The 23,873-nt window shown below is 52.7% G+C and overlaps 1 protein-coding gene across 1 annotated transcript in view; it reads right to left on the bottom strand.

Moving 5' to 3' along the window:
* Positions 1-20,043, bottom strand: part of cracr2b (calcium release activated channel regulator 2B) — a 31,767-nt gene extending 11,724 nt beyond the window's left edge. Inside the window, exons 1-11 of the mRNA XM_069181703.1 lie at positions 19,974-20,043; positions 11,474-11,543; positions 10,176-10,407; positions 9,980-10,091; positions 8,994-9,156; positions 8,454-8,600; positions 7,839-7,929; positions 7,645-7,740; positions 6,751-6,938; positions 5,999-6,070; positions 4,804-4,858 (exon numbers count right to left, since the gene is read on the bottom strand). Of these exons, the coding sequence (XP_069037804.1) occupies positions 4,804-4,858; positions 5,999-6,070; positions 6,751-6,938; positions 7,645-7,740; positions 7,839-7,929; positions 8,454-8,600; positions 8,994-9,156; positions 9,980-10,091; positions 10,176-10,403 (1,152 nt within the window). The 5' untranslated portion in view covers positions 10,404-10,407; positions 11,474-11,543; positions 19,974-20,043. The remainder of the gene's footprint in view (positions 1-4,803; positions 4,859-5,998; positions 6,071-6,750; positions 6,939-7,644; positions 7,741-7,838; positions 7,930-8,453; positions 8,601-8,993; positions 9,157-9,979; positions 10,092-10,175; positions 10,408-11,473; positions 11,544-19,973) is intronic.
* Positions 20,044-23,873: the final 3,830 nt, after the last annotated feature.

Raw genomic sequence — 23,873 nt, 5'->3', positions numbered from 1 at the left:
TACTCCCTCAGTGTGGGCAGGTGAGCAGTACTGAGAGTACTCCAGTCTACTCCCTCAGTGTGCAGGTGAGCAGTACTGAGAGTACTCCAATCTTTACTTCCTCAGTGTGGGCAGGGGAGCAGTACTGAGAGTACTCCACTCTGCTTCCTCAGTGTGGGCAGGGGAGCAGTACTGAGAGTACTCCACTCTACTCCCTCAGTGTGGGCAGGGGAGCAGTACTGAGAGTACTCCAATCTTTACTTCCTCAGTGTGGGCAGGTGAGCAGTACTGAGAGTACTCCACTCTGCTTCCTCAGTGTGGGCAGGGGAGCAGTACTGAGAGTACTCCAGTCTACTCCCTCAGTGTGGGCAGGGGAGCAGTACTGAGAGTACTCCAATCTTTACTTCCTCAGTGTGGGCAGGGGAGCAGTACTGAGAGTACTCCACTCTACTCCCTCAGTGTGGGCAGGGGAGCAGTACTGAGAGTACTCCACTCTGCTTCCTCAGTGTGGGCAGGGGAGCAGTACTGAGAGTACTCCAATCTTTACTTCCTCAGTGTGGGCAGGGGAGCAGTACTGAGAGTACTCCAATCTTTACTTCCTCAGTGTGGGCAGGTGAGCAGTACTGAGAGTACTCCAATCTTTACTTCCTCAGTGTGGGCAGGGGAGCAGTACTGAGAGTACTCCAGTCTACTCCCTCAGTGTGGGCAGGGGAGCAGTACTGAGAGTACTCCACTCTGCTTCCTCAGTGTGGGCAGGGGAGCAGTACTGAGAGTACTCCAATCTTTACTTCCTCAGTGTGGGCAGGTGAGCAGTACTGAGAGTACTCCAGTCTACTCCCTCAGTGTGGGCAGGTGAGCAGTACTGAGAGTACTCCAATCTTTACTTCCTCAGTGTGGGCAGGGGAGCAGTACTGAGAGTACTCCACTCTGCTTCCTCAGTGTGGGCAGGTGAGCAGTACTGAGAGTACTCCACTCTACTCCCTCAGTGTGGGCAGGGGAGCAGTACTGAGAGTACTCCAATCTTTACTTCCTCAGTGTGGGCAGGGGAGCAGTACTGAGAGTACTCCACTCTGCTTCCTCAGTGTGGGCAGGGGAGCAGTACTGAGAGTACTCCAATCTTTACTTCCTCAGTGTGGGCAGGGGAGCAGTACTGAGAGTACTCCACTCTGCTTCCTCAGTGTGGGCAGGGGAGCAGTACTGAGAGTACTCCAGTCTACTCCCTCAGTGTGGGCAGGTGAGCAGTACTGAGAGTACTCCAGTCTACTCCCTCAGTGTGGGCAGGTGAGCAGTACTGAGAGTACTCCAATCTTTACTTCCTCAGTGTGGGCAGGGGAGCAGTACTGAGAGTACTCCACTCTGCTTCCTCAGTGTGGGCAGGTGAGCAGTACTGAGAGTACTCCAGTCTACTCCCTCAGTGTGGGCAGGGAAGCAGTACTGAGAGTACTCCACTCTACTCCCTCAGTGTGGGCAGGTGAGCAGTACTGAGAGTACTCCACTCTGCTTCCTCAGTTTGGGCAGGGGAGCAGTACTGAGAGTACTCCAATCTTTACTTCCTCAGTGTGGGCAGGTGAGCAGTACTGAGAGTACTCCACTCTGCTTCCTCAGTGGAGTGTCATGGTTCTTAAGTTGTGGGGGTTGTGGGGGAGTGATAGTATAGGGTTAGTGTCATGGTGGTTGAGTTGCTGTGTTGGTTAGTTTCATGGGTGTTGAGGTAGTGTTGCTGTGTTGATTAGTGTCATGGTGGTTGAGTTGCTGTGTTGATTAGTGTCATGGTTGTTGAGTTGCTGTGTTGATTAGTGTCATGGTTGTTGAGTTGTTTTGTGTATGGCTCAGGCGGAGGTCAGGGCTCTTGGTCACTGGGTTACTGTGTGGTGTGTTTCCTGCTGTTGCCTTGCCTGTCTGGAGAGCTGAGACAGTAACCAGCTTCCTTAGAAAATCTGTCAAATAACTACACTGAAAATGAGAAAGACCTTCATCACAGATGGATCTTCACCCCCTGAACCTGAGCTCTGTGAAGGGAGATGTTCTGTGTGACCTAACAGACAGGCAGACAAAAATCACACTAAGGGGGACAGAGAGATTCACCCGTCTCCTTTATTGAGCACAAGTTCATTACTGAATTATAATCAAAACGAATAGCAATACACCATAGAGATCATGACCTTCATATACCGAAAATCTAGTGCACACCCAAAACCAAAAAATGATGTTGGATACATGGAGACACACATACTGATATAGTGTTAAACATACACACTGACACACACTGACATACCACTCACTGGTACACTGACACACACAGTGATACACACTGACACACACACACACACACGCACGCACGCACGCACGCACGCACGCACGCACGCACGCACGCACGCACGCACACACAGGTACACTGACAAACACTGGTACACAGACACCCACTGACACACTGAAATACTGACAATCTGACAGACACACACACTGATACGCACTGACACACACACACTGGTACACTGACGCACACTCTCACACTGACACAGGCACACTGGTACACTGACACACACTCTCACACACTCTTACACACTGACACACACTCTCACACTAACACACACAATCTCACTAACTGACTCACACTGACACACACTGAGACACACACTCTCACACTGACATATACTGACACACAGTGACACACACACTCTCAGACTGATACACAGTGACCTGCCCTTCCAGTCTTGAATTGCAGGGGGTTAAGTCTGAATGACCAGCTGGCCAGCCTGAGTGGAGGACCCTGACCGTCCCATCAGTCACTGTTGTGACTATGTACAGCACACTTTCACCTGATCCCAACCCTATGATTTCACAGCAGAATAAAATCAAGAATAAAATCTCAAGAACAAAATCAAAGTGACACACTTGAAAAACCTGGAGCTCCAGACAGTGACACTGTTCTCCAGTACAGCTCAGCATAGTCCAGTACAGCCCATCACAGTCCAGTACAGCTCAGCATGGTCTAGTACAGTCCAGTCCAAGTCCAGCACAGCACAGTCCAGTACAGCATAGTACAACTCAGCACGGTCTAGTACAGTCCAGTCCGGCACAGTCCAGCACAGTCCAGTACAGCCCAGCACAGCCCAGTACAGTCCAGTACAGTACATACAGCTCAGCACGGTCTAGTATAGTCCAGTACAGCACAGTACAGCACAGTCTAGTACAGTCTAGTACAGTCTAGTACAGTCCAGTAAAACCCAGTCTATTACAGTACAGCACAGCACAGTCCACGTGCACAGTCCACAGCCCACAGCCCAGCACAATCCACGGCTGAAACGTTGTGTTTTCATTCTTCTCTTTTCAGCATGGAATAAACCTATTACTTGTTCCTTTGTAGCCTACACATGCTGACGCAGCTACCCACCTGAACTAGTATAGTACAGTCCAGTACAGCCCAGCCCAGTCCAGTACAGCACAGTACAGCTCAGCACAGTCCAGTAGTACAGTACAGTACAGTCCAGTACAGTCCAGTATAGCCCAGCACAGTCTAGTGTAGTACAGTACAGTACAGCCCAGTACAGCTCAGCACAGTCTAATACAGTACAGCTCAGCCCAGTCCAGTACAGCACAGTACAGTACAGCACAGTCTAATACAGTACAGCCTAGCACAGTCTAGTACAGTACAGTACAGCTACAGTACAGCATAGTCTGGTACAGTATGGTCCAGTACAGCACAGTACAGCACAGTCCAGTACAGCTCAGCACAGTCTAGTACAGTACAGCACAGCACAGTCTATTACAGTACAGCCCAGGACAGTCCAGTACAGCTCAGCACAGTCTAATACAGTACAGCCTAGCACAGTCTAGTACAGTACAGTACAGCTACAGTACAGCATAGTCTGGTACAGTATGGTCCAGTACAGCACAGTACAGCACAGTCCAGTACAGGTCAGCACAGTCTAGTACAGTACAGCCCAGCACAGTCCAGTACAGCACAGTACAGCCCAGCACAGTCCAGTACATCCCAGTACAGCCAAGTCCAGTACAGCCCAGCACAGTCTTATACAGTCCAGTACAGACCAGCTCAGCACAGTCTAGTACAGCACAGTACAGCACAGTCTATAACAGTACAGCCCAGCCCAGTCCAGTACAGCTCAGCACAGTCTAATACAGTCCAGTATAGACCAGTACTGTCCAGTACAGATCTGCAAAGTCCAGTACAGTACAGTACAGTCTAGTACACTCCAGCACAGTCCAGTACAGCCCAGCAGGATCCAGTACAGCCCAGTACAGTCCAGTATAGCCCAGCACAGTCCAGTCCAGGACAGTCCAGTACAGCCTAAAACAGAGCGGTACAATCCAGTCCAGTATAGCCCAGGACAGCCCGGTACAGTCCAGCACAGTACAGCACAGTACAGTCCAGTATAGCCCAGCACAGTCCAGTCCAGGACAGTCCAGTACAGCCCTGTTTAGCCCAGCAAAACACAGCACAGTATAATACAGACCAAGGCAGAAGACCAGCCCAACTAATACTGGCCAATAGAGTCCAGTCCCTCTCGCACAGCTGCGTGGTCGTGTCCAGTGTGCTCTACTGTCCAGCCCAGCGCCACACTCAGCTCAGCTGGATCTGAAACTGATCGCGGACAGTCTGAGGAAGAACAAGCCTCACCAATACAAACCAGGAGGCCAGTGCGGACCCACAGAGCCCAGACGCAGCCCAGTACACGCCAGTCCAGTCTGAGCGGGTGGGTGTGTCTAGAATGGGTGGAGGGGGTGTGTCCAACAGTGATGGGCGTGTCCACACGGAAGATATATAGAAGGAGGAGGAGTCAGGAGCCTCTGTCTCAAACTAACCATCTTCTGAGCGTGTCGGGCATCCTTCTCATCTCTGAGCTTCTTATTCATCTCCCTGAGACAGAGAGAGAGGAGCAGGGGGAGAGGGGGGAGAGAGGAGCAGGGGGGAGAGAGGAGGAGCACGGGGAGAGAGAGGAGGAAGAGAGGAGCACAGGGGGAGAGAGGGGAGAGAGAGGAGTACAGGGGTGAGAGAGGAGGGGGGAGAGAGAGGAGCACAGTGGAGAGAGAGGAGCGCGGGGCAGGGAGAGGGGAGAGGGGAGCAGAGAGGAGCACAGGGGGTAGAGAGGGGGGGAGAGGAGCACAGGGGAGAGAGGGGAGGGGCGAGAGAGAGGAGCACGGTGGAGAGAGAGGAGCACGGGGCGGGGAGAGGAGAGAGGGGAGAGAGGGGAGGGGCGAGAGAGGAGCACAGGGGGAGTGAGGAGCACAGGGGAGAGAGGGGAGGGGGAAGAGAGGAGAGGGGAGATAGTGGAAGGAAGGAAGGGGGAGAGAGGAGGCAGAGAGAGGAGCACAGGGCAGAGAGAGGAGAGAGGAGAGGAGGGAGAGAGACGAACACAGGAGAGGGAGGGAGAGGAGGAATTGAAAGAGGAGATCAGGAGAGGGAAAGGAGAGAAATGAAGGAGAGGGAGGAAGAGGAGGCAGAGGGATGGAGACAGCGAGAGTGAGGTGGCCGGGAGGGAAGGAGAAAGGAGGAAGACAGAGGTAAGAGGAAGATCTTCCAGAGTCCTGGCCCAGCAGCCCAGCAGCCCAACAGCACTCATTTAGACACAAATCAATCCATTCCTGAACACACTAGAAGACTTTCCTGCGTTATTGTAGTTCAATTCTGTTTATAAGATAAGATAAGATCACTTTATTGGCCCTATACAATTTCTTGCATGAGGAATTCTTCTTTTCACAGACCCCAGCTTGCTCTCCATTAGACACACAGACAGGGAGAGAAGCTGGGGGTCAGAGCGCAGGGTCAGCCATTTATATGGCACCCCTGGAGCAGTTGGGGTTCAGGGCCTTGCTCAGGGGCCCAACAGAGTAGGATTCCTCTGCCAGGTGTGGGATTTGAACCGGCAACCTTCCAGTCACAGGCGCAGATCCTGAGCCACAGAGCCACCGGACTATACTGTCTGTTCGTCTAGTGTTCTGCAGCACTGTTACTCTAAACCCTAAAGTCCCCCCAAGACACTCAGACAGACGGCTGTACCTCAGCAGGTCCAGTTGTTTCATCAGACTCTCCTTCTCCTTCTGCATGTTCTTAGACACCTTCAGTATGTCCCTGGAGCAGACAGACAAGTCAACCCAGTGAGAGACAGACAGGCCACCCAATGAGAGACAGACAGGCTGATCCAGTGAGAGACAGACAGGTGGATACAGAAAGTCAGACTCAGACAGAGAGGGACAGACAGGCTGGGTGCAGACAGTCAGACACAGACAGTCAGACTCAGACAGAGAGGGACAGACAGGCTGGGTGCAGACAGTCAGACTCAGACAGAGAGGGAAAGACAGACAGTTGGACACAGACAGACAGTGAGACGCAGACAGAGAGGGACAAACAGACAGTTGGACACAGACAGACAGTCGGATTAATGCAGACAGAGAGGGACAGATAGACAGTCAGACACAGACAGTCAGACGCAGACAGACAGAAAGAGACAGACAGACAGAGAGGGACAGACAGAGAGAGAGAGACAGACAGACAGACAGACAGACAGACAGACAGAGAGGGAGACACAGACAGACAGACAGACAGAGAGGGACAGACAGACAGACAGAGAGACAGACAGAGAGAGAGAGAGAGAGAGAGAGAGAGAGAGACAGACAGACAGACAGAGAGGGACAGACAGACAGAGAGAGAGAGAGAGAAAGAGAGAGAGAGAGAGAGAGACAGACAGACAGACAGCGAGACAGACAGGCGGATGGGTGCAGACAGCCCGGGGCAGGGAGCTGGGGAGATACCTCTCCTTCTCCCTCTGCTCTCGCAGGGTGCTCTGCTGGGTGTGCTGCAGGAGGCTGTGTACTCTGTGCAGCTCCTGCCGGCTGGCCTCCAGCTGCTCGGCCAGCTGTGTGTTGACCCTGCGCAGCTGCTGGTTCTGGGATCGAGTGTCCTGCTGCTCCGCGCCCAGGGCTCTCAGCTCCTGCTCCAGCTGAGAGACCGGCAGCGTCAGGACCGGCACTCACTGTCCCCTGTCTCTGCCCCTCTCACTCTCGACCCCTCTACCCCCCCACCTCTCTCTACCCCCCCTCTACCCCCTCTACCACCCCTCTACCCCCCCCACCTCTCTACCCCTCTCTACCACCCTCTACCCCTCTCTACCCCCCCACCTCTCTCTACCCCCTCTACCACCCTCTACCCCTCTCTACCCCTCTCTACCCCCCTCTACCCCCTCTACCCCCCTCTACTCCTCTCTATCCCCCCCTCTACCCCTCTCTACCCCTCTCTACCCCCCCCACCCCTCTCTACCCCCCTCTACCCCTCTCTACCACCCTCTACCACCCTCTACCCCTCTCTACCCCTCTCTACCCCCCTCTACCCCCCTCTACCCCTCTCTACCCCTCTCTACCCCCCTCTACTCCCCTCTACCCCCCTCTACTCCTCTCTATCCCCCCCTCTACCCCTCTCTACCCCTCTCTACCCCCCCCACCCCTCTCTACCCCCCTCTACCCCTCTCTACCACCCTCTACCCCTCTCTACCCCTCTCTACCCCCCTCTACTCCTCTCTATCCCCCCCTCTACCCCTCTCTACCCCTCTCTACCCCCCCACCCCTCTCTACCCCCCCTCTACCCCCTCTACTCCCCTCTGCCCCTCTAGACAGAGGAGAGAGACTCTCTACCCCCCCACCCCTCTCTACCTCTCTCTGTTTTCCCACGATGCTGTGCAGCTCCTGCTCTCGTGTCTCCAGCTCTCTCTGCAGCTGCTGGGTCCTGTCGCTCTTCCGCACTGAATCCTGGGACACATCGGCACCGAGCGTCACTCAGCGTCCCCTGTAGCTACTACTGCTACTGCTACTATTATTATTATTATTATTATTATTATGATTATTACCTGCATGAGCTGTTTCTCCTTCACCTCCTTCATCTGCGTCTCCATCTCTTCATACAGAGAGCGCACCACCTGCTCGTGGTCACACTCACGCCTGGCACAGGGGGACACGGACAGCACAGGGCCTCAGGGAGAGACACAGAGACACAGGGACAGAGACAGAGAGACAGAGAGAGAGGCAGAGAGACAGAGAGAGACACAGAGCGGCAGAGAGACAGAGAGAGAGACACAGGCAGACCTGGCTGCCCAGAGAGGACAGGCTGTGCTCCCACTGTGTCACAGCCTGAGGAACAGTGAGTCTGTCTCCCAATAATGCTCAATATGTTTACAGTATATGTCAATATTTTATGATATGTCTTTGTTGTAAATGTCTGTAGATTTTTGTTTTGTTTCATGTTAATTTTATTATTTTTATTTGTTTTGGCAACACTGATTGTACCCATCGGTCATGCTAATAAAGCACCTTGAATTGAATTGAATTGAGAGAGACAGAGAGAGATGGATCAAGGGGACAGATTGAGACTGATTGACAAAGAGAGCCTCAGACAGTCAGAGTGAAAGGGACAGAGTGAGTTGGAGTGAGAGGGACAGAGAGACGGAGCGAGACAGCACACTGACCGTCTGAGTGTCTGCTCCAGGTTGTCTCTCTCTCTCAGTGTGTCCTGGATGTGGGCGGAGACTCGCAACAGCAGCTCCTGCAGAGCCAATAGCAGCTCAGGTCTCTCCTCCCGAAGCCCCGCCCACAATGTGCGCAGTTCCTCCTGACTGCAACCCAATTACACAACACACTGTCACACAACAACACAACACACTGCAACACAACAACATACTATCACACAACAACACAACATACTGTCACACAACATAACAACACAACAGCACATACTAAACAACTCGTCAATACTGTCAGATGACAACATAACACACTGTCACACAACAACACAACACGCTGCAACACAACACACTGTCACACAACACAACAGCACAAAACTACACCACACTTCAACACTATCACACAACAATAGAACACTCTGTCACACAATAACACTACACACTGTCACAAAACATCACATACAACACAGCAACACACTGCCACAACAACGCAGGACATTGTGAAACACACTAAGCAACAACACGACACACACTTCTACAACTCACTCCACAAAAATGTGGGCGGCGCCCAGCTCCTCCAGGGCCTGTGAGAGCTGCAGGTCTGCTGGTTCTGGGGGGTCCCCTTGATGAGCCCCCCATCCTGACAGAGGGGGCTCTTCCTGGCACGAGCTCTCTCCCTCCGCCCACACCTCCACCCCCAGGAACTGGCCTGAAGACAGGAGAGGGACAGGAGAGGCAGGGGGGAGACAGGAGAGACAGGAGAGGGATAGGAGAGACAGGGGGGAGGGAGACAGGAGAGACAGGAGAGGGACAGGAGAGACAGGGGGGAGACAGGAGAGACAGGAGAGGGACAGGAGAGACAGGGGGGAGACAGGAGAGACAGGAGAGGGACAGGAGAGGGACAGGGGGGAGATACAGGAGAGACAGGAGAGGGACAGGAGAGACAGGGGGGAGATACAGGAGAGACAGGAGAGGGACAGGAGAGACAGGGGGGAGATACAGGAGAGACAGGAGAGGGACAGGAGAGACAGGGGGGAGACAGGAGAGACAGGAGAGGGACAGGAGAGACAGGGGGGAGACAGGAGAGACAGGAGAGGGACAGGAGAGGGACAGGGGGGAGATACAGGAGAGACAGGAGAGGGACAGGAGAGAGAGACGGGAGAGAGAGACGGGAGAGAGAGACGGGAGAGAGAGACAGGAGAGAGAGACAGGAGAGAGAGACGAAAGAGAGAGAGAGACGAAAGAGAGAGAGACAGGAGAGAGAGACGGGAGAGAGAGACAGGAGAGAGAGACGGGGGGATACAGGAGGAGGATACAGGAGGGAGAGAGAGACGGGAGAGAGACAGAAGAGAGAGAGACGGGGGATAGAGAGACAGGAGAGAGACAGGGGGAGAGAGACGGGAGAGAGAGAGACGGGAGAGAGAGACAGGAGAGAGACGGGGGGAGAGAGAGAGAGTATTTTACTGTCCATTGCGCTGCTGTGAGGATGTGTGTCAGGCAGTCTGGAGAGGGGGACAGAAGGACTGACTGACCGAGGCCCATGCTGAACTCCAGGGGCGTGAGGTAGCCGTTCCTGTCTCTGTCCAGGCTGTCGAACACGGACTCCAGCTGCTCCGGCGACAGAGGGAGCTCACTCTGCAGCCTCTGAGAGAGCCAGACGGGACAGTGAGGGAGGGAGACTCAGTGAGACAGGGACACCGAGAGCGAGGGTGAGACGGAGGGAGGCACCTGCATGTCTCTCTTGGTGATGAAGCCCTTCTCCTCCTTGTCGCAGAGCAGGAACAGCTCCCGGGCCTTCTCCAGGGTCTCCTGCTGCAGGCTGCCCCCCTGGGGCCCTCTCTCCCTCGGGCTGGGCACCACCGCGAGCCCCCTGCTTCGGCCCGGCCTGGGGCTGCTCTCTGCCTCCCCGCGCCCCTCTCCCACCAGCACCTCTCTGCCCAGAGCCCAGTGTGCCATCCCCCTGCGCAGACAGACAGACTGGTGCTCACACTGCTGTTAATCCAGACAGACAGACAGACAGACAGACAGACAGACAGACAGACAGACAGACAGACAGACAGACAGACAGACAGACAGACAGACAGACTGGTGCTCACACTGCTGTTAATCCAGACAGACAGACAGACTGGTGCTCACACTGCTGTTAATCCAGACAGACAGACAGACAGACAGACAGACAGACAGACAGACAGACAGACAGACTGGTGCTCACACTGCTGTTAATCCAGACAGACAGACAGACTGGTGCTCAAACTGCTATTAATCCAGACAGACAGACAGACAGACAGACAGGCAGACTCACAGATAGGCTGGGCAGCTCTTGGACAGGCAGACAGACAGACAGGCAGACTCACAGATAGGCTGGGCAGCTCTAGGACAGACAGACAGGCAGACTCACAGATAGGCTGGGCAGCTCTTGGACAGGCAGACAGACAGACAGGCAGACTCACAGATAGGCTGGGCAGCTCTAGGACAGACAGACAGGCAGACTCATAGATAGGCTGGGCAGCTCTAGGACAGACAGACAGGCAGACTCACAGATAGGCTGGGCAGATCTTGGACAGGAAGACAGACAGACAGGCAGACTCACAGATAGGCTGGGCAGCTCTAGGACAGACAGACAGGCAGACTCACAGATAGGCTGGGCAGCTCTAGGACAGACAGACAGGCAGACTCACAGATAGGCTGGGCAGCTCTTGGACAGGCAGACAGACAGACAGGCAGACTCACAGATAGGCTGGGCAGCTCTTGGACAGGCAGACAGACAGACAGGCAGACTCACAGATAGGCTGGGCAGCTCTAGGACAGACAGACAGGCAGACTCACAGATAGGCTGGGCAGCTCTAGGACAGACAGACAGGCAGACTCACAGATAGGCTGGGCAGCTCTTGGACAGGCAGACAGACAGACAGGCAGACTCACAGATAGGCTGGGCAGCTCTTGGACAGGCAGACAGACAGACAGGCAGACTCACAGATAGGCTGGGCAGCTCTTGGACAGGCAGACAGACAGACAGGCAGACTCACAGATAGGCTGGGCAGCTCTTGGACAGGCAGACAGACAGGCTGTGTGTGAAGCAGACAGAGCTCCAGAATCCTGTCACCCAGACAAGCAGAAGAGGAAACTGTTCTTTCTGCTTCAGTGGGGCTGCTGAGAAAAGCAGGTTGTGTGGAAAGAGCTGAACAATGAGACTCTGTACAGCCAGGGGACTCCCTCCTGAGACACTACACACACCCTACACACACTCTACACAGACCCTACACACACCCTGCACACACCCTACACACACTCTACACACACCCTACACACACTCTACACAGACCCTACACACACCCTTCACACTCTACACACACTCTACACACACCCTTCACATTCTACACACACCCTACACATACTCTACACAGACCCTACACACACCCTTCACATTCTACACACACCCTACACACACTCTACACAGACCCTACACACACCCTTCACATTCTACACACACCCTACACACACTCTACACAGACCCTACACACACCCTTCACACTCTACACACACTCTACACACACCCTTCACACTCTACACACACTCTACACACACCCTTCACATTCTACACACACCCTACACACACTCTACACAGACCCTACTCACACCCTTCACACTCTACACACACTCTACACACACCCTTCACATTCTACACACACCCTACACACACTCTACACAGACCCTACACACACCCTTCACACCCTACACACACCCTGCACACTCTACACACACCCTACACACACCCTGCACACACCCTACACACACTCTACACACACCCTACACACACCCTGCACACTCGTACACACACCCTGCACACACCCTGCACACTCTACACACATCCTACACACACCCTGCACACTCGTACACACACCCTACACACACCCTTCACACTCTACACACACTCTACACACACTCTACACACACCCTGCACACACCCTACACACACTCTACACACACCCTGCACACACCCTACACACACTCTACACACACCCTACACACACCCTTCACACTCTACACACATTCTACACACACTCTACACACACCCTGCACAGACCCTGCACACACCCTACACACACCCTACACACACCCTTCACACTCTACACACACTCTACACACACTCTACACACACCCTACACACAATCTGCACACACCCTGTAAACAGTTTACAGCCACCCTACACACAGACTACACACACCCTGTACATAGATTACACACACCCTGCATACAGTTTACACCCACTCTACACATATCCTGCACACAGACTACACACACCCTGCATGCACCCTATACACAAGTTACACACACTCTACACACACCCTACACACACCCTACACACACCCTACACACACCCTACACACACCCTTCACACACTCTACCCACACCCTACACACACGCCTGGAGAGCAATGGAGACTAACAGGACATTAGGCATTGACAGACGATCACAGAGAGCGATGGAGACTATTATGACACCATGTTCCAAAAATATAACATGTAACAAACTACTGCTCTGGAATCAGTCCAGAGAAGAGTAACCAGATACATTCCTGGGCTCAAAGAACTGTACTACAGTGACACACTGAAGGATCTGAATCTCTTTAGTCATTAACATAAAAGATAAAAGATTAAACTGACACAAGTATTCAAAATCCTAGGCTAGTGGACTCAAGCTCAACAGTGAAACAAGAATCAAAGGACACTGGTTGAACCTACATGGCATTTAAAACTGAGAAAAAGAGTCACTTCTTTACACAAAGGCTATAGGAGTGTGGAACAAGACTCTATGAGACAAATACATACCGACTCAAATTCAAATTCAATTAGCTTTAGTGACATGACTTATGAATTATAGTGTTCCTGAAGCAGATACAATTAGCACAATTAAAGACATTTATATTGCAGACATCATCAGGTATTTACATACAGTACTGTACAACACAGAACATTACTGAGAGACAGACTCACTGTCTGTAACTCAGGCTGGTACAGGAGGTCACACACTGTATTATTATTATTGAGAGACAGGCTCACTGTTCCTCAGGCTGGGACAGGAGATCACACACTGTATTATTATTATTGAGAGAAAGGCTCACTGTCTGTTCCTCAGGCTGGGACAGGAGATCACACACTGTATTATTATTATTGAGAGACAGGCTCACTGTCTGTTCCTCAGGCTGGGACAGGAGATCACACACTATATTATTATTATTGAGAGACAGGCTCACTGTCTGTTCCTCAGGCTGGGACAGGAGATCACACACTGTATTATTATTATTGAGAGACAGGCTCACTGTCTGTTCCTCAGGCTGGGACAGGAGATCACACACAGTATTATTATTATTGAGAGACAGACTCACTGTTCCTCAGGCTGGGACAGGAGATCACACACTGTATTATTATTATTGAGAGACAGGCTCACTGGTCCTCAGACGTTGACAGGAGATCACATACTGGGCTGCACCTCTATTGAGTTTCCTCCTACTGTAGGACTGGGAGCTGTTTTGATTCTGGCATGTGTAGGAATTCTGGGATAAGGTTTATTAGTTTGGAGAAGAATGTTTATCTAATCCCAGGGTATTTTTCACAGTGCAGCAGAAAGTGCACCTGCTGGCAGTGGGAGCACAGCCTGTCTTCTCTGGGCAGCCAGGTGAGACACAGACACACTGACTTTCTCTCAATTCAATTCAATTCAAGTTCAATTCAAGGTGCTTTATTAGCATGACCGATGGGTACAATCAGTGTTGCCAAAGCAAATAAATGAAACAAAAATCACATGAAACAAAACAGAAAATAAAAGTAAAATAAAATCTACAAACAACAAAGCCATATCATAAAATATTGACATATACTGTAAACATATTGAGCATTATTGGGAGACAGACTCACTGTTCCTCAGGCTGTGACAGAAGATCACATACTGGGCTGCCAGTTCAACTGAGTTCCCTCCTCCCTCTCCCAATAGGATTGGGACCCGTTTTGATTCTGGCAGGTGTGGGAACTCTGGGATTAGATTTCTGAATTTCAGGAAGAATGTTTCTCTAATCCCAGAGTATCTGTCACAGTGCAGTAGGAAGTGCACCTCTGTCTCTATTTCTCCCCGCTGGCAGTGGGAGCACAGCCTGTCCTCTCTGGGCAGCCAGGTCTGCCTGTGTCGCCCAGTTTCTATGGCCAGGCTGTGGTCACTGAGCCTGTACTTTGTCAGAGTCTGTTTCTTTTTTCTGTTTCTTATCTTGGTCAAATATTCGGCTAGTGTGTATTGTCTCTTTAGGGGTTCTGTAGCATTCCAGTTTATGTTGTGTTTGTGTGTGTGTGTCCCAGTGTGTGAGATATTGCTGTTTGATCTGTGCTGTGATGTGGTTGAGTCTGGGTTGTGGTGCTCTAGCAGTGCTGTCCTGAGGCTGGTTAGTGTCGGTGTGGCTCAGGTCGGTGAACCTCAGGACCAGCTGGCTCAGGGGGCTCTGTTTTGGGCTCAGCTCTTGGCTCAGCAGGGCTTTGTGGTGGTAGGAATTTTGGTCGCTGTTTTTTAGGTGTAGCCAATACTTTAATACTCTCTTCTGTATGTTTATCAATAGTGGGTACTGGCCTAATTCGGCCCTGCACTCGTTGTTAGGTGTTTTTCTCCATTTGCAGAGTTTCTGTGGGGTGTTTGTCCCATTGAGTGTCTCTCTGAGACACACACACACTGACTCTCTCTCTCAGACACACACACTGACTCTCCCTCTCAGACACACACACACTGACTCTCTGAGACACACACACACTGACTCTCTCTCGCTCAGACACACACACACACTGACTCTCTCTCTCAGACACACACACACTGACTCTCTCTCTCTCAGACACACACACACACTGACTCTCTCTCTCAGACACACACACACTGACTCTCTCTCTCTCAGACACACACACACTGACTCTCTGAGACACACACAAACGGACTCTCTCTCTCTCAGACACACACACACGGACTCTCTCTCTCTCAGACACACACACACTGACTCCCTCTCAGACACACACACACACTGACTCTCTCCCTCTCAGACACACACACTGACTCTTTCTCTCTCTCAGACACACACACACTGACTCTCTCTCTCTCAGACACACACACACTGACTCTCTCCCTCTCAGACACACACACACACACGGACTCTCTCTCTCTCAGACACACACACACACTGACTCTCTCTCTCTCTCAGACACACACACACTGACTCTCTCTCTCTCTCAGACACACACACACTGACTCTCTCTCTCAGACACACACACACACTGACTCTCTCTCAGACACACACACACACGGACTCTCTCTCTCTCAGACACACACACACACTGACTCTCCCTCTCAGACACACACACACACACTGACTCTCTCTCAGACACACACACTCTGCCTCCCTCGTGCTCACTGAAGGTGTTCCAGGATGCGGCTGTGCTAGAGAAGGATACTGTCATGTGAGCCCTCTGCAAACAGGCAGGGAGAGAGGGATGGAGTGATGGAGGGGGAGGGAGAGGGACAGAGGGACAGAGCTATGCAAATAGAGATTTGCATTCTGACACGATGTGATCGAGAACAATCAGCAGACAAGTGCAGAGATAGCGACCCAAGTGAGGCACTCTTCAAACTGGACTGTGATCAGCACAATCTGTTCACAAAACATGTCAAGTCAGAAATGAGTCTGAAATAAAGAAGGAAATTAGCTTCACTAACAAACACACCTGTGCTTCAGATATTCACATGATTCACTCATTATTCACCCCAGGAACAGTGTCCACCCGCTGGACTGACCACCCCAGGAACAGAGCGTCCACCCGCTGGACTGACCACCCCAGGAGCAGAGTGTCCACCTGCTGGAGTGACCACCCCAGGAACAGAGCGTCCACCTGCTGGAGTGACCACCCCAGGAACAGAGCGTCCACCTGCTGGAGTGACCACCCCAGGAACAGAGTGTCCACCCGCTGGACTGACCACCCCAGGAACAGAGTGTCCACCCGCTGGACTGACCACCCCAGGAACAGAGTGTCCACCTGCTGGAGTGACCACCCCAGGAACAGAGCGTCCACCCGCTGGACTGACCACCCCAGGAACAGAGCGTCCACCCGCTGGACTGACCACCCCAGGAACAGAGTGTCCACCTGCTGGAGTGACCACCCCAGGAACAGAGCGTCCACCTGCTGGAGTGACCACCCCAGGAACAGAGCGTCCACCTGCTGGACTGACCACCCCAGGAACAGAGTGTCCACCTGCTGGAGTGACCACCCCAGGAACAGAGCATCCACCCGCTGGAGTGACCACCCCAGGAACAGAGCGTCCACCTGCTGGAGTGACCACCCCAGGAACAGAGTGTCCACCTGCTGGAGTGACCCCTGTGGGGATCAGAGTCCCTGCTACCAGGCAGCGAGACTGACAGCACAGTCAATATTTGCCTTGCAGGGCTGACCACAGCCAGGGCCCGCCCAGGATCAGCTCTCAGGCCCAGTGATGTCACAGGTGTGGAACCAGCTCTCAGGCCCCTATGAAGGCCCAGTGATGTCACAGGTGTGGAACCTGCTCTCAGGCCCCTGCACAGGCCCAGTGATGTCACAGGTGTGGAACCAGCTCTCAGGCCCCTGCACAGGCCCAGTGATGTCACAGGTGTGGAACCAGCTCTCAGGCCCCTGCACAGGCCCAGTGATGTCACAGGTGTGGAACCAGCTCTCAGGCCCCTGCACAGGCCCAGTGATGTCACAGGTGTGGAACCAGCTCTCAGGCCCCTGCACAGGCCCAGTGATGTCACAGGTGTGGAACCAGCTCTCAGGCCCCTTCACTGGCCCAGTGATGTCACAGGTGTGGAACCAGATCTCAGGCCCCTATGAAGGCCCAGTGATGTCACAGGTGTGGAACCTGCTCTCAGGCCCCTGCACAGGCCCAGTGATGTCACAGGTGTGGAACCTGCTCTCAGACCCCTATGAAGGCCCAGTGATGTCACAGGTGTGGCACCAGCTCTCCAGATAGGTCTGCACAGTCTGGAGCAGTTGGGGATATCGAGCTGAGGCCTTGACTTCTCACAGTCTAAGAGCACACTGGCCCTCCATCACACTCCAGCACTGTAGGTGTTTAACACCGGACCGCAACACACCGGACTGATCACACTGCCAGACCACACTGGACTGCAACACACCAGACCGCAACACACCAGACCACAACACACCGCCAGACCACACCACACCAGACCGCACCACACAAGACCACAACACACCGCCAGACCACACTGGACCGCAACACGCCAGACTGCAACACACCAGACCGCAACACACCAGACCGCAACACACCAGACTGATCACACCGCCAGACCACACTGGACCGCAACACGCCAGACCGCAACACACCAGACCGCAACACACCAGACTGATCACACCGCCAGACCACACTGGACCGCAACACGCCAGACCGCAACACACCGGACTGATCACACCGCCAGACCACACTGGACCGCAACACGCCAGACCGCAACACACCAGACCACAACACACCAGACCGCAACACACCGCCAGACCACACTGGACCGCAACACACCAGACCGCAACACACCAGACCACAACACACCGCCAGACCACACTGGACCGCAACACACCAGACCGCAACACACCAGACCGCAACACACCGCCAGACCACACTGGACCGCAACACACCAGACCGCAACACACCGCCAGACCACACTGGACCGCAACACACCAGACCGCAACACACCGCCAGACCACACTGGACCGCAACACGCCAGACCGCAACACACCAGACCGCAACACACCAGACCGCAACACACCGCCAGACCACACTGGACCGCAACACGCCAGACCGCAACACACCAGACCGCAACACACCAGACCGCAACACACCAGACCGCAACACACCGCCAGACCACACTGGACCGCAACACGCCAGACCGCAACACACCAGACCACAACACACCGCCAGACCACACTGGACCGCAACACACCAGACCGCAACACACCAGACTGATCACACCGCCAGACCACACTGGACCGCAACACACCAGACCACAACACACTGCCAGACCACACTGGACCGCAACACGCCAGACCGCAACACGCCAGACCGCAACACACCGGACTGATCACACTGCCAGACCACACTGGACCGCAACACACCAGACCGCAACACACCAGACCACAACACACCAGACCACAACACACCGTCAGACCACACTGGACCGCAACACACCAGACCGCAACACACCAGACCACAACACACCAGACCACAACACACCGCCAGACCACACTGGACCGCAACACGCCAGACCGCAACACACCGGACTGATCACACCGCCAGACCACACTGGACCGCAACACGCCAGACCGCAACACACCAGACCACAACACACCGCCAGACCACACTGGACCGCAACACACCAGACCACAACACACCGCCAGACCACACTGGACCGCAACACGCCAGACCGCAACACGCCAGACCGCAACACACCAGACCACAACACACCGCCAGACCACACTGGACCGCAACACACCAGACCGAACCACGCCGCCAGACCACGCTGGACTGTGTTACACTGCACTGAACACCTCTATACAGCTCTGTACTGCTTAACACTGCACTGAACACCTCTGTACAGCACTGGACTGTGTTACACTGCACTGAACACCTCTGTACTGTATTACACTGCACTGAACACCTCTGTACAGCTCTGTACTGTGTTACACTGCACTGAACACCTCTATACAGCTCTGTACTGCTTTACACTGGACTGAACACCTCTGTACAGCTCTGTACTGTATTACACTGCACTGAACACCTCTGTACTGTATTACACCACACTGAAAACCTCTGTACAGCTCTGTACTGTGTTACACTGGACTGAACACCTTTGTACAACTCTGTACTGTGCTACACTGGACTGAACACCTCTGTACAGCTCTGTCCTGTGTTACCCAGGGCTGAACACCTCTGAACACCTCTGTACAGCACTGTACTCTGTTACACTGGACTGAACACCTCTGTACAACTCTGTACTGTGTTATCCAGGGCTGAACACCTCTGTACCACAGATCTGTACTGTGTTACACAGGACTGAACACCTCTGTACTGTGTTACACAGTTATCCAAGGCTGAACACCTCTGTACAGCTCTGTACTGTGTTACCCAGGGCTGAACACACGGCACGAGACGAGTCTGGGAGCATGAGTCCAGTCAGCTGGCAGCGCGTGGGACAGCCTCCGGGTTCCAGCAGCGATCCCGGGCCCCTGCCCCCCCCAGAGCGATCCCAGACCCCGCTGCAGAGGCTGTGCAGCTGCGTCAATGATTAATCCGAATCCGGCTCGCGCTCCAGCTGTTCCATATGCTGCTGGTCTCGCGCTGCGCCAGCTGTGGAGCACCTTGGCGAGTCTCACCCGCACCACCCCCCCCGGCCCGGGACACCGACCCCAATCGACCACATCGACCGTTCGACCGCCACGACCGGTCAGAGCAGCTCGGACTCACCCTCCTCAGCCTCGGCTCCCGCCCGCGCTGCAGTCCTGTAGGAAACAGGTGTCGCTGCGAGCGGAGCAGGGAGACGACCCGCCCCTCCCCCTGCGGGCCCCGCCCCCTCTCCGCCCCGCCCCTGCCACTCCCTCCGCCCCGCCCCTGCCTCGCCCCGGTCCGGGACAGCTCAGCTGGCGCTGTGTCGTGCGAACTCACGTGTGGGGACTTTATCTCTCTTCCACACACTGATACACACACTGTCATGCACTGATGCAAACACACATTCATACACACACAGTGATACACACACCGATACTCACACACATTGACACACACACTAATACAAACACCGATACACACACTGACACACACACACACACTAATACGCACACTGACAAGCACTGATACAAACACACATTCATACACACACAGTGATACACACACTGATACAAACACACACTGAAACACACACTACTACACACACTGATACACACACTGACACACACACACACTAATACGCACACTGACAAGCACTGATACAAACACACATTCATACACACACAGTGATACACGCACTGATACAAACACACATTCATACACACACAGTGATACACACACCGATACTCACACACATTGACACACACACTACTACACACACTGATACACACACTGACACACACACACACTAATACGCACACTGACAAGCACTGATACAAACACACATTCATACACACACAGTGATACACACACTGATACAAACACACACTGAAACACGCACATTAATACATCCACTGATACACACATTGATACACACTGATAAACAAACATTGCTACACACATAGATATACACATTGATACACGCCCTAACACTAATACACACACACATTGGCAAATATATGTGCCGTACACACAGATACGCACACACACACTTCAGAGTCCGGCGCTGTGAGGGTGACTCGCATGAGCAGGGTTACCTGAGTAACTCTCCACTGTGACAACAACGACGTCACACAAACAGCCTCTGTCTAAACTCCAGTTTATATATTTACCCGACTGGTTCTATGTGCAACATGCATTCCAGAGCAAGAGATTATTTATTAATCTGCTCTGAATAATAATAATAAACATCATCATCATCATTAGAATTATTATTCAAGTTCAAGTTTATTGTCGTTATACTCACACACAGGTATATGGAATACGAAATGCTACTTAGCTAGCTCTCAGAAGATAAGTAGTACAAAAAAACAACATCAATACAATTGTATAAGAAAAGAAAGAGACAACAGGCAGTGTGCAAAACTGCAACAGGTATCAGCTAATGTGCAAAACAACATCCGTTGTGCAAACTCATACATCAACAGAATGAAATAAAGGATAGAAATGATGGGGAGTGAGCTTCTTGACATGTGAGGTAGAGGTAGATTTCAATGTGTGTTTGGGTTTTTGGTAAGAGAGAAGGCACTGTGAGGTTCAGATCGTAATAATAATAATAATTCCTCACACTTATATAGCGCTTTTCTGGACACTCCACTCAAAGCGCTTTACAGGTCATGGGGATCCCCTCCACCCCCACCAGTGTGCAGCCCCACCTGGATGATGCTCCAGTTCTCTCACACACACCAGCTCTCAGTGGGGAGGAGAGCAGAGTGATGAAGCCAGTTCAGAGATGGGGGTTATTAGGAGGCCATGATTGGTAAGGGCCAATGGGAAATTTGTCCAGGACGCTGGGGTTACACCCCTCCTCTTCTCGAGAAACATCCTGGGGTTTTTTTTAATGACCACAGAGAGTCAGGACCTCGGTTTTTCGTCTCATCCGAAGGACGGCGCCTGTTTACAGTATAGTGTCCCCATCACTATACTGGGGCATTAGGACCCACATGGACCACAGGGTGAGCACCCCCTGCTGGCCCCACTAACACCTCTTCCAGCAGCAACCTTAGTTTTTCCCAGGAGGTCTCCCATCCAGGTACTGACCAGACTCACACCTGCTGAGCTTCAGTGGGCTGCCAGCTGTGAGTTGCAGGGTGATATGGCTGCTGGCCAAGATCGTAGGTGAGAGAGGCTGGGAGTTTAACAGTTTGATAGTGTGGGGGTAAAAACTGTCTCTGAGTCTGGTACTCCGGGCCCGAATGCTCCAGTACTGTTTTCCAGATAGTAGAGGGTCATACAGTCTGTAGCTGGGGTGTGTGGGGTCTTTGATGATGCTTAGAGCTTTCCTCAAGCACCGTCTGTCATAAATGTCCTGTATGGATGGGAGGGCAGCCCCAGTGATGGACTGGGCAGTTTTCACCACCCGCTGTGGGGCTTTGCGGTCAGCAATACTGCAGTTGCCATACCACAGTGATGCAACCTGTCAGTGTGCTTTCTGTAGTGCATCTGTAAAAGTTAGTGAGGATCTGGGGACATATCTTAACCTTCTTCAACTGTCTTAGGAAGTACAGGCGCTGTTGCGCTTTCTTGATCAGACAGGTGGCGTTGAGAGACCTTGTGAGGTCCTCGGTGATATGGACGCCAAGGAATTTGAAGTTACTGACCCTTTCCACCTCAGTCCTGTTGATGTGGATAGGGGCATGTCTGTTTTGCAGTTTCCTGAAATCAACGATCAGCTCCTTGGTTTTGCTGACGTTGAGGGTGAGGTTGTTGTCTTTACACCACGTTGTAAGGGGACTGACCTCCTCCCTGTAGGCCCTCTCATCATTGTCTGTGATCAGACCTACAACTGTGGTGTCATCGGCAAACTTGATGATGGAGTTGGTGTTGTGTTTGGCCTTACAGTCGTGGGTGTAGAGGGAGTCGAGCAATGGACTAAGCACACACCCCTGGGGGACCCCAGTGTTCAGAGTTACTGTGCTGGAGGTGTGGTTTCCAAGCCTGACAGCCTGAGGTCTGCCTGTCAGAAAGTCCCGAGTCCAGTTGCAGAGGGTGGTGTTATGACCCAGTGCACTGAGTTTCTTGACTAGTTTCTCTGGAATGATAGTGTTAAAAGCTGAGCTGAAGTTGATGAATAGTAGTGAGTTGCAACCATGTCACTCTGCAACTCACAACTGGCAGCCCACTGGAGCTCAGCAGGTGTGAGCCTGGTCAGTACCTGGATGGGAGACTCCTGGGAAAGCTGAGGCTGCTGCTGGAAGAGGTGTGAATGAGGCCAGCAGGGGGTGCTCACCCTGCGGTCTGTGTGGGTCCTAATGCCCCAGCATAGTGACGGGGACACTATACTGTAAACAAGCGCCGTCCTTCGGATGAGACATAAAACAGAGGTCCTGACTCTCTGTGGTCATTAAAAATCCCAGGGCGTTTCTTGAGAAGAGCAGGGGTGTAACCAATCAAAATTTCCCATTGGCCCTTACCAATCATGGCCTCCTAATAATCCCCATCTATGAATTGGCTTCATCACTCTGCTCTCCTCCCCACTGAGAGCTGGTGTGTGGTGAGCGTTCTGGCGCACTATGGCTGCCGTCGCATCATCCAGGTGGGGCTGCACATTGGTGGTGGTGGAGGGGATCCCCATTACCTGTAAAGCACTTTGAGTGGAGTGTCCAGAAAAGCTTTATATAAGTGTAAGCAATGATTATTATTATGCGTATGTGTTCTTTTTGTCCAGATGGGATAGGGCCGTGTGTGTGGCAATGGAGACTGTGTCACCTGTGGATCTGTTGGGCCGGGAGGTGAATTGGAACAGGTCCAGTGTGTTCGGAATGGTGTCCTTAATGTGCTTCATGACCAGCCTCTCGAAGCACTTCATGATGACAGGTGTTAGTGCCAGCGGTCGGTAGTCATTAAGACATGTCACTGGGGTTTTCTTCGGTATTGGGATGATGGTGGTTGTCTTGAAGCAGGTGGGGACTACGGCTTGGGCCAGAGACATGTTGAAAATGTTTGTGAATACACCCGCCAGTTGATGGGCGCAGGCTCTGA

The sequence above is a fragment of the Lepisosteus oculatus genome, chromosome 21 (genome assembly GCF_040954835.1).
Source record: "Lepisosteus oculatus isolate fLepOcu1 chromosome 21, fLepOcu1.hap2, whole genome shotgun sequence".
Classification (NCBI taxonomy): domain Eukaryota; kingdom Metazoa; phylum Chordata; class Actinopteri; order Semionotiformes; family Lepisosteidae; genus Lepisosteus; species Lepisosteus oculatus.
Note: the sequence above shows the minus strand (reverse complement) of the source record. Positions and strands in the feature narration are given on the sequence as shown.